Source organism: Antechinus flavipes, chromosome 5 (genome assembly GCF_016432865.1).
Source record: "Antechinus flavipes isolate AdamAnt ecotype Samford, QLD, Australia chromosome 5, AdamAnt_v2, whole genome shotgun sequence".
Classification (NCBI taxonomy): domain Eukaryota; kingdom Metazoa; phylum Chordata; class Mammalia; order Dasyuromorphia; family Dasyuridae; genus Antechinus; species Antechinus flavipes.
This window is the reverse complement of record NC_067402.1, coordinates 88,670,547-88,686,015: the sequence shown is the minus strand read 5'-3', so window position 1 is coordinate 88,686,015 and position 15,469 is coordinate 88,670,547. Positions and strand designations below refer to the sequence as shown.

Sequence of the window (15,469 nt, the reverse complement as noted above, 5' to 3'; positions counted from 1 at the left end):
GCCCTAAGAGGGTGGAATAAGCAAGTATGCTACACAAATGTCAATCTTATTAATGGAAATAATAAAGAATGGGGAGGAGGAAGAATTGAAAGTAATATATAGATGAATTTATCACCATTCTTAAGTACATTTAAAAGTAAAAGCTTTAAAATGAGGGTAAAAGAATTAAAGAGTTTAAGTGATTTTCTGAGAGTCATAGAGATAGTCGTTAAAGATATAGGACTTGAATTCAGGTCTTCTTGGCTTGTAGGTCAGTTTTCTATACTTTACATGGTTTTCTTTCCAGGTTAAACTGAAGTTAAAAAGAATTCTTTTAGAGTGTTAAATAAAAATCAAATTAAGGATCTAAAATTAGTAGTGTAAGTTTGAAGCAGGACACTGTAATCATTAGTATGAATAAGAACACACATATTGGAACTTGACCTACATGAGTCCTAATGAAGTTATAACTTTCAATTCATTAGGATTTTTTTCAGCACATTTTAGGAAAAAGACAAATGGAAAAAAAAACTGACATGAATTTAGTTCAACATAGTATTTTTACTTTCAGAATAGTTCTGGAGTCAGTACATGTTCTACCATATTGCATAATTGCTGCATTTCCACTCTTATACAAAAATAATCAGTGTTGACATTCATTGCAAAAAGAATTGATTATGTTCATTGGACTTCATTATTAAGTAAGGAATAGAAAGTCACAACATTTTAGAAAATCTTTTTATAATAAGGTTTGAAGAAAATAGTTTTTTTTGTCAACTCTCGGTTAAATGAAATATCTAATTAATTGTAAGGCTGGCATTCCAGTGTGTGATATTTTTCTAGCTGACTGACTTTTTTAAAGGTATCACATTTTTAGATAGCTAAAAAAAGATAAAAATAGTTTTAAACACAAGGCTTTACAAGGGTGAGTGTTGAAAATTATCTTTGCATGTATTTTGAAAATAAAGCTTTTATTTGGAAGGGAAAAAACCAAAAAAACTAAAAATAGTTTTAAAGAAAAATACTAATTTATATGGTATCCAATTTTTCTTATTTAAAAATACAAGAAGTCCTTTAAATATTTTTTTTTTCATTCATAACAAAGGTAGAAGAATAATTGTTGGAGTTGAGAAAGGAAGCTTAAGCTGGAAGGGACTTTAGATATTGGCATATCCTAATCTTTAATTTTTGTTTCTTTTGTCTTAGCTCCTCAAAAAAAAGTCCCAAAATGAAATTATTCAAATACAGGTGGTTATTATGGCAGTTAGTCCCTGGGTATGAATTAATATTAAACAGCTATTGATCCACCATTAGCAAAAGTAGGGTTATTCTTGAGGAGAAAAAAGCATGGGATGTTACTAAGAATATAAATGAAAAAGGGTAAATATAATTTCCTAAATTTCTCAAACTGTGTTTTTGGAAATTCCATGTGAATGGGAGAGTTCCATGGTTGCTTGTGTAAAAATTATGGGAACCAGGGGATAATTTTTATTTAGAATTGGTGATAGAGAAAAAGAAAGTCAAATATAGTTGACATAAATCCAGAATTTTGGAAGAGCAGATTTGAAAGAATTCATAGAAAAAATAGGTAGAAGTGTGACACATTCCACGAAGAAGAGCGATCAGAAATGGTATGAGAGGGGATTCCTAGTTCCTCCTAAGTTTATGAAGTCATAGAAACTAAAGATTAACTAATATAGGTAATGAGATATTAATGTGCTAACGCCTGAAGATTTCCTTTATAATGTCCAACTTTTTCTTGATGTAATTAAAGGGAGCAACTTCATTGGACAAGCAAAAACACCTACTGTTGGAGAACTTTAATAGTTAAGCTCTGGATGAATTCAGAAATTTTGGGGGATTTAGCCATGTAGCTTTTAAAGCAAAGCACTTGACCAGTAGGAAGAGACTATATCCACTGGGAAGCAGAAACACACACTCTAGATGGACAAATGTTTAGAAAGACAAGCAGCTTCCTGGAGTGGATCCTCTTGCAGCAGAGAAGGTAGTTGGCTGCGGAGTTAAGAGAATGCCAGTCTTGGTGATCCAGAGTTAGGCTCTGGATGAGGCTTGAGGAAAGAAAGGATTCTAGGTTCTGCAGTTATGGAGTCCCAAGATGCAGTTATTTCTGCATTTGTCATTGTCTTTTTACTCTGTAACTACTCTTCTCATGGACAATGGATATATAAATGGAAGAATTTGTTCAGTGTAGAGGGAATGTTTTGTAACTACTATTCTTACCATGCCATTTTAATGAATTCTGCTGCTAATTATATCTACTGACTCTTTGCTAAGGGGTACACACTGATTGGGGATCAATGAACTATTGTATTAACAGAACCACAGCCTATTCTATAGAACCTGGGAGTAACAAACATCCTTGGGGAGGGAGCCTAGAGGATGTACTATACGGTGGAGAATATTTGGGTGACTATTGGAGGTCATCCTTCTGGATGTCCTTGCAGGGATGCACTAAAGAAAAATTAGCATTTAAAAGAATTCCAAAATTTAATAATTGGATAATTAACTGTCCAGTGTATTTTCTGTTATTTCTTACCAGTTTTTTTGAGATAACTTTTGCATTATTGAATGCTTAAGTATGAATTACCTCTTTGTTTTTATATGCATTATGAATATGAAAATTGTCATAAGAAGTATGGATATTGTATCTCTAAAACACTGGTACCTGTTCTCTTTCTGGGCAAAGAACTGGAAATTGAACGAAGGGCTGAACAAGTAATGGGTGTGTGTGTGTGTGTGTATGTGTGTGTGTGTGTGTGATAGAATACTATTATGCATAAGAAATGTTGAAGGGAATGATTTTAGAAAAATCTAGGAAGACTTGTATGAACTAATACAAAGTGAAGTGAACAGAAATAGAAAAACAATTTCTACAACAATAATATTCTAAAGAAAAGTAACTGAAAAACTTAGGAACTTAACACAATAACCAACCATAGTTCCAGAAGACTCAGTATGAAACATACTATCTACCTTCTGATAGGTGATAGACTTGGGGTGCTCACACATACACATGTACAATGTATAAGGATATACATATATATAAGCATATATATATGTATACATAGGGTGATAAGATATATATGCATATATGTATATGTGTATATATATATATTTTAGACGGGGCTTATGCAAAAATTGGTTTTGTTTGATGTTATTTTTAAAAAATGGGTGTTGTTTATCTAGTTCTGAATATGTGGAGGAAGTGGAAGTAGAAGGAAGTGAATTTGGAAATAAAAATAAAATAAAATTGAATTTTTAAAAAGAATATACTGGTGACTGGAAATTTGTCTAGACCACAGTTTGGAAAATTATATATGCCCATTAAAAAAATGTTGAGTGAATCTAGACTAGTTCTTTTACTGTGTGAGATGAGTTCAAACAATTTGCTTAAGCTTTTTATGTATTTCTGGGCACAATGTTTTCCTATTTGTCTAGAAATGTTGAGTAATCAACTCCAATTACTTAATTCCTTTTTTGGTAGGGGAACTCCACACCTCTTTTGGATTTTTTAAAGTTTGTTTTTGTTTTTAAGTTGGCTGTCTTGTCCTAGAGAGAGAGATGAGTTCAGCCCTCCAATTATATTAGAGTTGGAGGAGGAATGGAAAGTTTAATAGATATTGCTGTGGTAAGTGGGACCAAGATTCAAAAAGGAGGTGTAAAAGAAATTGCCTTGCAGCAATGAGGTCCCAAGTAAGATTTAGAACATATCTATAAGAAATGATCAGCAGAATGATTTCAGAAAGGCCTGGAGAGACTTACATGAACTGATGCTAAGTGAAGTGAGTAGAACCAAGTGAATATTGTACCTGGCAACAGCAAGATTATACAATGATCAATTCTGATAGACGTGGCTCTTTTCAGCGATGAGATGATTCAGGCCATTTCCAATGGACTTGTGATGGAAAGAACCATCTGTACCCAGAGAGAGGACTGTGAGAACTGAGTGTGGATCACAACATAGTATTTTCACCAATTTTGTTGTTGTTTTCTTGCTTTTTGTTTTCTTTTTCATTTTGTTTTTCTTTTTGATCTGGTTTTTCTTGTGCAGCATGATAAATGTGGAAATAAGTTTGAAGAATTCCATATGTTTGATATATATTGAATTACTTGCTGTCTAGGGTAGGGGGATTAGGGGAAAAGAGGGAGAAAAAATTTGGAACACAAGGTTTGCAAGGGTGAATGTTAAAAGCTATCTTTGAATATATTTCTTTTCTTTCTTTTTTTTTCTTTTGCTGAGGCAGTTGGGGTTAAGTGACTTGCCCAGGGTCACATCAGCTAGGAAGTGTTAAATATCTGAGGCCAGATTTGAACTGAGGTCTCCTTGACTTCAGGACTGGTACTCTATCTAATTGCACCATCTAGCTAACCCTCTTTATATATATTTCAAAAATAAAAAGCTATTTATTATTTAAAAAAAAAAAAGGTTTTAGAACATAAACCTGTAGCAGAACCAGTAAACAAACTCATGATTTTCTCCAGCTTCATTCAACACCACAAATAGAAATGAGGGAAGCAGATGGTAGGAGTTATCCAAGGCTGAGGCTTGTCAGGGCAAGACCAGTCATAGAACAAGGGGCAAGAAACTCAAGAGAAGACTACAGTGTATATAGAATTAACTGGTTTACCAAGGGGTCAGAAAGGACTTGAGAAAAAAAAGAGAAGTCAAGAGATAAAAGTTATTGTGAGGACAAAAAACAGGGTTTAGAGTTGAGAGGCAGACGGAAAGGTGGAATGATAAGAGTGAGATCAGATAAAGAAATTTCAGAGTTCATAAACATAAAAATAGTGTATTAATGGAATGATGGCAAGATCAGGGCTGTGATCATCTCACTGTGTGTCTGAAAAAAAGTAGGTCATAAGAAATGAATAAATTAAGGAACTTGGAGGTTAGGGTATTTGAGGGAATATTAATACTATGTTGAAATCTCTTAGTATGAGGGCATTAGTTAAAAAAGAGAGCCAGACATTGAGCTCTTTGAGGGAAAAAAAAGGGGGAAATATCCTGGAAGCCAGTAGACAACAGTTAACAGAATTTTGATTGGGGGATAGCTATGGGTTGAATGAACCTCAAATAAGAAGTTATTGAATTATGATGACAGAAGAGCTTGGAAGTGACAAAGGGGAGCGAAGAATATTTCCAATTCCATCTCAATCAGTGAATCGGGAGGAATGAGAGAAAATACTGGAACAACCAGTACGATACTTGGAACAACCAAAGAAGCTGTGTTATTCAGGATAAAACTAAGTCTCAGTGTAAGCCTGAAGATAAAAGGAGTAGGAAAGATAAAGATTTTTACACTATGAAGAGTGCACATTTCAGAACAATGGAAAAAGAGTGGATAGGTTTTGAGCAAGATACTATAAGGGAATGAGAGGTTGGGTTTGTGAGAAATGACAATAATAGAGCAATCAAAGAGGGATGAATTTGAATAATGACAGCTGGGGATTCAAAATTACCAGGGTGGAGAGATTATGGCCAACTGGAAATTTCATAATCATTGATCAACAAGATAATCAATATCCCTAGAGGTTTGGCTTCTGGGTGGAGTCTTCTTGGGCCTTTAGGCAATTGCTCCTCAGTAAGAAGGAGTTGATAGAAAGACATTTATTTCTATTCTTATTCTAAAGGCAAGAGTCTGCTTTCTTGAGTGGTTTCTAGCCGGGAGATCTCAGAAGTGTTGGCTACTAGGTTGGAAATGTAATAATGATCATTTTTTAGTGCTGGTCCATAAAGTCTGCAAGGAGTTTGGGCAGTCAGAAGTGGCACGCTATTCCCTTCAGAGCAGGAACACCAAATTGCTAGTTATATTATGACTATTATTTCTCTCATTTCTCATTTCTTTGTTACTTAATAAAAATAAAAATAAAACCAAACTTCAGCAGAAACCTTCTGAAAAACTGTTGCACAATGCTACCAAGAGTTGTAAGGCAGTAGTAGGTGATATGATAGTTGATACAATCTTTTCATTTCAGCATATCAGTTTTTTTGTTTTGTTTTGCTTCAGTTTGCTTTGTTTGCTTTTTCCTACTTGGGGAAAGATGAGAGAAAGAATAAATACTTATGGTTAAAAAAAAAAAAAGAGAGAGAAAAAAATTAAGTCATTTAATCTCAGAGACCTTTATTTCCTTATCTGTAAAGTGAATCAATTGGCCTGGATGACCTCTAAAATCCCTTCCAGTTCTAAATCCATAATCTGTGGTCTTTCAGTACCAGAAAACATAATTTGTCTGGACCAGGATATCTGAGTTTATAGAGGCTGCTAATTGTTCTCTTACTGTCACCATTTTTCTCTTGAGAGTCTTAACCCTCTTCCCATCCTATTAAGGATACTCTCTGTTCCGAGCTCAATTGGATATCAAGTGTTTCAAATTGGCATGGACCCATAGATAGTGGGGCACTCATTCTCTCCCTCTCTCACCAAGAGGCTCCTCTGTTCTTGACCCATCTGTAAGAGTTTGGTTTAACTTCAGAGGAGTGAAAATTCTTCTTGGTTCCTATAGGATATTTGAAATTTCTTTTAGGGCTCTCAGGCATAATAATTCCATTTCCTTTTCCAGCTCATTTTTCAGATGGGGAAGATGAGGCATATTCAAGGTCACATAGCTATTAAAAGGCTGAGGATAGATTTGAACTTAGGAAAATGAGTCTTCCTGACTTCATGTCCAGCCCTCTCTCCCTTGTGCCATCTGGTCCCCTTGTACTTTTCTAGTCTTACACTTTACTTCTTCCCTGTAGTCTCTCCTCTCACTTAAATCCTGTAGCCTAGTGACATTGGCTACCTTAATTTTCCATCTCTTAATTCTGATTTGTCACGGCTTGGACCCCAACCTACCACCACCCTTTTTTCAGCACTCTGCTAAAATTCCACCTTCAGGAAACCTTTCCTGATTCCCCTTCAGGGCACTTTCTTCCTTCTGTTGATAATCTCCAAAGATATACCTTGTTTTACACAGTTGTTTTCATGTTTTCCTCATTAAACTATGAACTCCTTGAAGAGACAGACTGTCTTTTGCCTTTATATCCACTTGCTTGCCATATAGAAAGTACTTATTAAATTATTATTGACAGAATTTTTTAGCTCCTACTAATTAAATTGAAGGCACTGTGCTTAGGTACTGGAGATACAAATTAGAAAGTAAAATAGCCCTTATCCTCAGGTAGAAAACAAGTTGCATTCAGTATTTAACTGAAAAGAAAATTCACCATATTTATTTATGCTAGAAGAGTAAATAAAGTATAATGTGGATTTCACTTTCACAATTGTTTTAAAATGTGGCTCAAATAATAATTTCGCTTAATCTTTAGGAGAAAAAAAAATAAAAAAAATAATTAAATTCATTAAAATTCTTATGTTTTATTTTGAACCTGCTACCTCTACGCTCATATTATGGTTCCCAAACTGATTTTGCCATGGGAATGAATATCTGGGGAGTTGGACAAATTGACAGAGTTTATAATTTTTGGAATTTGTAAGGGGTTTTTCTGGGGAGGAGATGGAGAGGCCTCTGAGATTAGGAATACTCTTAGAATGTATGTCTGTGGTAGTGTTGCATATATTTTGTTCTGTTTTTAAATTAAAATTTTATTTATGCCTTCTAAGTCTTTCATTATAATAGAGAAAAGAAGGGAAGAACACCCTTAAAAGTAACACTTATAGATTATGATTGATAGGGTATGCAGCATTAGAATCAGGTAAATTTATAAACAAATAATTAAGACCAATTTTTCATACCTCTCACCATATAATTAATGTTTAAAACATAATTTCATATTAAATGATAAAAAAATACTGTCACTAAAATCCACATCAAGCCGAGGGTATATCCAGATATACTCATGCTGTAGGTGTTATACCTGTCATAGTTTGATTGGTGCCCTCTGTGAATGACAGCGAACAGACAAGACCACCAACAAAGAAACCGTGGATTCTAGCCAGTCTTCATCATGGAAGGAATGCTTGTTGCCATATGAAAAATCGATGACAGTGTGATATCTAAACATTTGATGTGTGGGAAGCTAAAGTGAGACACAGTAATGTGGATAGTTGAAACAGTACTTTGAAATGATATCAAATTCCATGGCAGCATTCTCAGATGGGCAGAGGCATTAAACTAAAGTTGAAATGATAACTAAGTTACAAATTGCAGTAGGGTCAAGCTACAAATCAAAGGACATTTGCTATCATAAAGTTTGCTGGTTGAATATCAGACTGTTATTCCTATGAACTGGATAAATTACTGTAAGGAATATTTTTAAACACAATAGATGGTGATAATTATAGCCTTTGATTTTTTGTCAGTCATAGGTTGCATGTTAGAGATTTGGTTGCTGCATAATGATATTATAATTTTTGATTGGACTATACTTTAGTCCTTAATGTCTGGTGATCTTCATATTTTATACAGGAGAAGTACTGTTATATCTGCCCTGACATAGTTAAAGAATTTGCTAAGTACGATATAGACTCACGAAAGTGGATCAAACAATACACAGGCATCAATGCAATCAACCAGAAGAAATTTATTATAGATGTTGGCTATGAAAGATTCCTTGGACCTGAAATTTTCTTTCATCCAGAGGTAAGAATTTTTTGTATGAGCTGTAGGTTGTTATTTGGAGCAATAGCACCATCTACTGTGCAAAGAGAGGTGTTCAACAGTGTCAAATGGAGAAAATTGAGTATCTGGTGAAGGCTTTGTTATACCCACATATGCAAAATCTCCTCAAACTTACACACATCTACCACAGTGAAGAGAACAGTAGTCTAAGAATCAGGAAATCTGCATTCTAGTTCTGACCAGCACTTAATTATGTATTCGTAGGCAAGTCATTTTATTATTCTGAGTATCTCTTCATCTACAAAATAATAGAATTGCTGGGAAGAAAGTTATGAATAAACCTTAAAAGGCTATAGAAATGTCATCTCTTAATAGAATATGCTATACATGTGTCATAATTTATAATATATAGCATTTTTTTCACATACATTATTTTAATAACCTTGTGAGATAGGCAGTGTAGGTATCACCAACAAAGTAAGTTTCCTAGAATGAAGTGCTGATCATGTCATTATCCCCTTCCTCAAATACCAAAGGCTTCCTATTATCTTTAGCACCAAATATAAATTCCTCTATTTGCATTTAGTCAGATTATGAAAACCTGGTCCCATCTTTTTGTAATTTATTATACAATATTCCCTTCTGGGTACTCTACAATCCAGTTAAACTAGCTTTCTTGCTGTTCCTTACATGTGATGGTCCATTTTCTATTTCCATATCTTGGCATTCCATGCCTGGGATGTTTTCCCTCCTCACTTCTGCCCCTTGGAGTTTCTTCAAAATTCAACTAAAACACCACTTTTTGCTTGAGGGTCTTTCCTGATACTCCCGGTAAGTCAGCCTGCCAATAAGTAATTATTAAGTACTTACCATATATCAGGTACTATGCTAAGTGCTGGTGATACTAAGAGAGATAAAAAAAAGCATTCTAATGAAGGAAACTACATGAAAATAACTAGGTACATAGAAAATAGATACAGAATGAATAGAAGAGGTTTTGAGAGGTCAAGATACCAGGATCTGGACTGACTACAGAAAGCAGGATTTGAACTGAATCTTGAGGGAAGCCAGAGAAGGTAGAGGCATTGGGAGGACATTTCAGGCATGAAGGACAGCCAAGTATAGTGGAGATGGGAAATGCAGTGATACATCCAAGGAACTTTTAAGTAGGCCAGCATTACTGAAAAATAGAGTACCTAATCATATCCTTTGACCATTTATCAATACTCTTATAAATTTGAGTCAGTTTCCTACATATATTAGAAATGAGACTTTTGTCATAAAAACTTGCTACAAAGATTTTTCTCACTGACTTATTTTTCTTCTGGTTTGATAGTGGTTTTGTTTAAAAACTAATATTTTATAGAATCAAAATTGTCCATTTTATCTTTTGTGATCCTTTCGGCTCCCTAATTTGTTTAAACAATGGGATATAATTTGTTTAAACAATGGGATATAATTTGTTTAATTATTGGGAATATAAATACAAAAAACAGAGACAGCCCTTAGTCTCAAACAGCTTACATTCTAATAAGGGAGACGACACACATAAGAGAATCGTGATCTGGGAAGGGCACTTTGGTTCTGAAATATACAAAGGCAAAGTTGATTCGTGTTTCTAGAAAAGAGTGGAATGTATGGGGAGTAGGAGAGGAAAATAGATGCAGTAGTAAGGTAGGTTGGAAAGGCTATGGAGGAGATAAATATAGGGTGAATAGGGTGTGAAGTGAACCATGGATGAGGTTTGCCTCAGATAGTAGTCACCCCTTACCACAGCAGGCCAGTTCCTCCTGGGCATGATAAAAAGAACATTCCAGCCATGGGGGAATGGCCTATGTAAAAGCATGAGAGCAGGAGTTCTGGCCAGTTTTGCTAGAATATCGAATACTGGAGAGAGAATAATATGTAAATGAGTGATCTGAAGCCAGGTTGGGAAGAATCTTAAGTGACAGATTTTGTCTTTTATTCCAGAAATATTGGGGAGCCATTAAATCTTCTTGAGTAAGATTATAGTATGATCAGATTTGTGATATAGTGTAAGGAGCATGGCATTCGAGAGGAACCTGGGTTTGAATCCCAGCTCTGTCACTTACTGCCTGTGTAACCATGGACCAGTCATTTTACTTCTCTGCACTACATTTCCTCATTTGTAAAATGAAGGGGCTAGGTTAGATGGGCCTTAAGCTGGTTACTTCCTGTTCTGTCATCCTGGGTGGAAAATGGATTAGTTAGGGCAGAGTTTGGAAGCTGGGAGCCAATTAAGAGACTACTACAATCGTTTAGGAGAAAACTAGAATGGTTGTGATGTGAATAGAGAGATTTAAAAAATGGTGAAGAGGTGGGATTGACAAGACTTGGTAGTGGGTGTGATGATAAAGTCATGTGGGATAGTGAAGAATAGATTACTCTTTCTTGAAAGAGTGGGTGACTAGAAAAATGATTGTGTTGCCAGAAATAGGAAAGTTTGGAGGAGGATTGGGTTTAGGGGGAAAGATGACACATTTGATTTTGAACATAATTGAGTTTGAGATACTTATAAAGCATCAAGTTGGAGATGTCCAGAAGGCAATTGGATCTTCAGGAATGCAAATGAGGAGAGAGAAATGAGAGAAAGGCTGTATACATGGATTTTGGAATTATCTGCTTAAAAATTATTATTGAATGCATGAGACCTGATGAGATCACTGATAAGAGGGTTTAGAGAGTTAAGAAGTTTAAGAGGGAAGAGAACAGGATCCAGGACAAGACCCTGAAGCACATTCTGTTTTGTCTTTGTCTTTGTGTCCCTAGGGTCTATTCTCTAAACCTGACACAGTGCCTTGAACATACTGGGCATTTAATAAAGCATGTTGATTGATTTTTTAAAAATTCAATTTTCTTTTCTTTTCAAGTCCCAAGTCTCTCCCAACCTCCAATTTCTTTTCCACTCATCGAGAAGACAAGAAAATACAATACCCATCACATATATGAAGCCAGGCAAAACATAATTCTATATTAACCATGTTTGAGGAACAAAGGAGTATTGAAGGAAAAGGGAAAAAAAAAAGAAAAAATGTTTAAGATTGTACTCTGAACCTGTCAGTTTTCTATCTGGAAGTTTATAGTACTTTACATCATAAATCCTTTGAAATTATTGTGGATTATGAGTTAATAAACTTTTCACAGTGGATTATCCTTAACAATACTACTGTTGCTACATAGATTATTTTTAGTTCTGCTCATTTAATTTTGCATGAATTCATATGAATCTTCCTTGATTTTTCAGAAACCATCCCCTTTATCATTTCTTAGAGCAGAATTGCATTCCATCACATTCATATACTATAACTTGTTCAGCCATTTTCCAATTGATGGATATCCTTTCAGTTTCTAATTTTTTGTCATCCTCCCTAAAAGAGCTGTTGTAAATATTTTTGTACATAAGGTTCTTTTTGTTTATCTTTGATTTCTTTTTCTTCTTTTTTTGTGTGGCTGAGACAATTGGGGTTAAGTGACTTGCCCAGGGTCACACAGCTAGGAAGTGTTAAGTGTCTGAGGCCAGATTAGAACTCAAGTCCTCCTGACTTCAGGACTGGTACTCTATTTACTACACCAACTAGCTATCCCAATAGTTCTAGTGGTGGTATTCTGGATCAAAAGGTATGTACAGTGTTATAAATCTTTTTGTACATAGTTTCAGATTGTTTTTCAGCATGGTTGCACTAGTTCCTAACTCCATTAGTAATGGTGCAATTAACAAGCCTATTTTTTTACATCCCCTCCAATATTTGTCATTTTTCTTCCCTGTCATCTTAACTAATTTGATATACAACTCAGACTTGTTTTAATTTGCATTTCTCATTTTTTTTTGATATTTTTGATTTTTTCCTCTGAAAACCTTCTGTTCATATATCCTTGATCATTTGTCAGTTGGGGAATGGCTCAAGCTTGTTAATTCATATCCATTTTACAGATAAGGAAGTAGAAGTTGAGAAAGGTATTTTATCTAGGAATAGAAAATTAGGATATTTGTGAGATAATATTTTGAACTCTGATCTTGACTTCATTTTCACACCTCTGTCCTTTCCTACACACTGCCTCTCTTGCTAATGCTAATTCTACCACATTGATGCTTTTCTATTTAAAAATGCTTCTCTCTAAAATGAAAAAAAAATTCTTAGCCTATTAACCTAGTTTTGCACTAGTCTTTTATTGGACACAGTTTTAGTGATTGTTTTATAATATTAATACTCCACAAATACTATAAAAAATGTTAGCTATTCAGGTTACTTATATTTTAATTTCTCTTATTAGGGTGATTCATTACTTATTCATGATTCATTGTTGATCTCTCTTTTTAAATTCTGTACTAAATTCCCATATTTTATCCTTTGAGGAAGCCAACTTTTTATTTACATTGCTCATATATAATTAAGGCTTAATTTTATGTTTCATCCATTCTCTTCCTAACATTCAGTACTTTTCTTGAGAATTTTTTTTGTTCTTTTATTTTTTCTGAAACAATAATGAAATTTTTCTTATATTCGTTTTTTAGTTTGCTAATCCAGATTTCATGGAGTCCATTTCAGATGTAGTTGATGAAGTTATTCAGAACTGTCCCATTGATGTTCGTCGTCCACTGTATAAGGTAAAAGCTACTTGGTAACATGCTTTGGTTTCAGGAGGAGAGTTAAAGATGGAAATTATTAGGATGTTTACAAATATAAATGCTAAATATCATTAAAACTATTAATCTTATATAACACTTGGTTACAATAATGAACTTGTTTTAAGCTCAGGAGGTGATTTAATTGCTCCTGAGATCCATATGTTTCCTTTTTCAGTTTAGGGAATTTATTTTAAGGTAGAAAGTTCTAGAAAGTTCTAAGTTCAGCCACAATTACTTTGAATTCTAGTTAGGAAAATTCCAAATGGTTAGGCAAAAGTTGGGCTCTCTGCCTAATTTTATATTTATATTTAATTCTTAGTTAAGCCTTGGCCTTTTTGAGGTTGACTTTACTGGAAATGTTTGGGAAATAAAACAGCAGATTCTATTACAGTGTCTGTAAATAAGTAGATATTGGTAAGGAAAGTTAAGTCAAAAAACAGCCTTTAAAGAGGATTTCCTTTATCCTGGGGCTTTTGCTCTGACATGCCATTAGAATGGACTGTCCTTGATAGATGTCTTATCTGCCACAGGCCAATCCTACCTTAGCTTTTCAAAGGTGTACTAAAATGTCATGCTTGCTCTATCCTCTTGAATCCAGATATATAGAATCTCCATATTAAGTTCTCCTGAGATAGTTTCTTTCTTTCAAATATATGCTTATATCTTAACAACAAATCTCTTATACATGGACACTGATTGATTCAAAGATCTATATGGGCCCTGTTCATACTCTGTTTTGTTTGACTAATTCAATTAAGAAGTATTTTTACCGACAAAATTAATCATTCAGTCTTTAAAAATAATATTTTATTTTTCCAAGTACATGTACAAATAGTTCAACATTCATTTTTATTAGACTTGTATTCAAATTTTTTTTCTCTCCTTCCCCTTCCCCAAGTCAACAAGCAATTTTTGATATAGGTTACATATGTGCAAATTTTTTTGGGGTTGTTTTTGCTGAAGCAGTTGGGATTAAGTGACTTGCCCAGGGTCACACAGACAGGAAGTGTTAAGTATCTGAGACCAGGTTTGAACTCAGATCCTCCTGACTTCAGGACTGATGCTCTATCCACTGTGCCACCTAGCTGCTCCATATGTGCAATTCTTTTAAACAATTTCCATATCTGTCATGTTGTGCAAGAAAAATCAGATCAAAAGGGAAAAACCACGAGAAAGAAAAAAAAAAGAAAAATTAATCACTCACTTTTTAAGTGGATTGATAATCAGTAGATTATCATCCTTATAATTAAAGAATATAATTTTTTTGGGGGAATAATGTAATAATACTAGCTCATTTTATATAACACTTTAAACATTTTATAAATATTTCATAAGAACTCTTTTTAGGTAAGTGCTATTATTCTCATGTTACAGATGAAAAGATAGACTAATAGAGGTTAAATGTCACTTGCCTAGGAAAACCAATTATCTCTCTTCCTTGAGGAAATTGGAGTAATCAGAATAACAGAAAACAGAGTAAACAATCACTTAACAGTTCTAGCAGAACTATGGTATATCTTGGAAAACATAAATATATATAATTCATTTATATTATATATATATATATAAATATAAATACTCCTTAGGAAAAATTTGAATTCAGATCTTTTTATCTCAATGTCCAGCTTTCTATCCACTTTACTATCTAGTTACCTGTTACAGTAAATGAAGTCAAAATGGAGAAGGACTTTTGTATTTGGAAATTATTTAGCATAGCAAATAAGGAACATTGTTTTGTCTGAAAAGTTGTATTTTAAATTGGATTATGAGCATACACATGTAACTAAAAGGTAAAATTAATAATTAGGTTTTCTACAATTTTCCTATGTATTCTAAATATAATTTGAACTTGTATTTTTATAGTGTTATAAGCTTTTGCTTATATTAGAATTAGACAATAATTATTAGTTTCTTTGTCCCTAATCGGATTTTTGAATAAGTGATATTCTTGTAGTGTTTTCTTCCTACATTTCTTTCTGTAGTAATTCTTTTAAAACTTATAATAGGAAGATTAAGTAAATATTATAGTCAAGTAAAAGGAGAAAGTTCTGACAAGTAGTTTTTAGCTATACTTCTTTTTTTAATGTTTGCTGGGATAGATCTCATAGTTACCTAATTTAAACTGAGGTAATAAATGATGTGAACTATGGTGTGGGGTTTGTCACCAAATGATGGCAGGCACCAAAAGTTGGGGTTCAGTCATGTGAAGAATTCACAATGGCCATTCTCTTTGGCAAAAAGTATATTTAGAGGAAATAG

General features: G+C 33.9%; 1 protein-coding gene across 3 annotated transcripts in view; it reads left to right on the top strand.

The window, feature by feature from the left end:
- The window catches only part of ACTR3B (actin related protein 3B), a 92,713-nt gene that overhangs the window by 47,880 nt on the left and 29,364 nt on the right, over positions 1-15,469 (top strand). For all 3 annotated transcript variants that reach the window (XM_052000581.1, XM_052000580.1, XM_052000582.1), the window contains 2 exons: positions 8,410-8,583; positions 13,097-13,189. In XM_052000581.1, the coding sequence (XP_051856541.1) occupies positions 8,410-8,583; positions 13,097-13,189 (267 nt within the window). The remainder of the gene's footprint in view (positions 1-8,409; positions 8,584-13,096; positions 13,190-15,469) is intronic.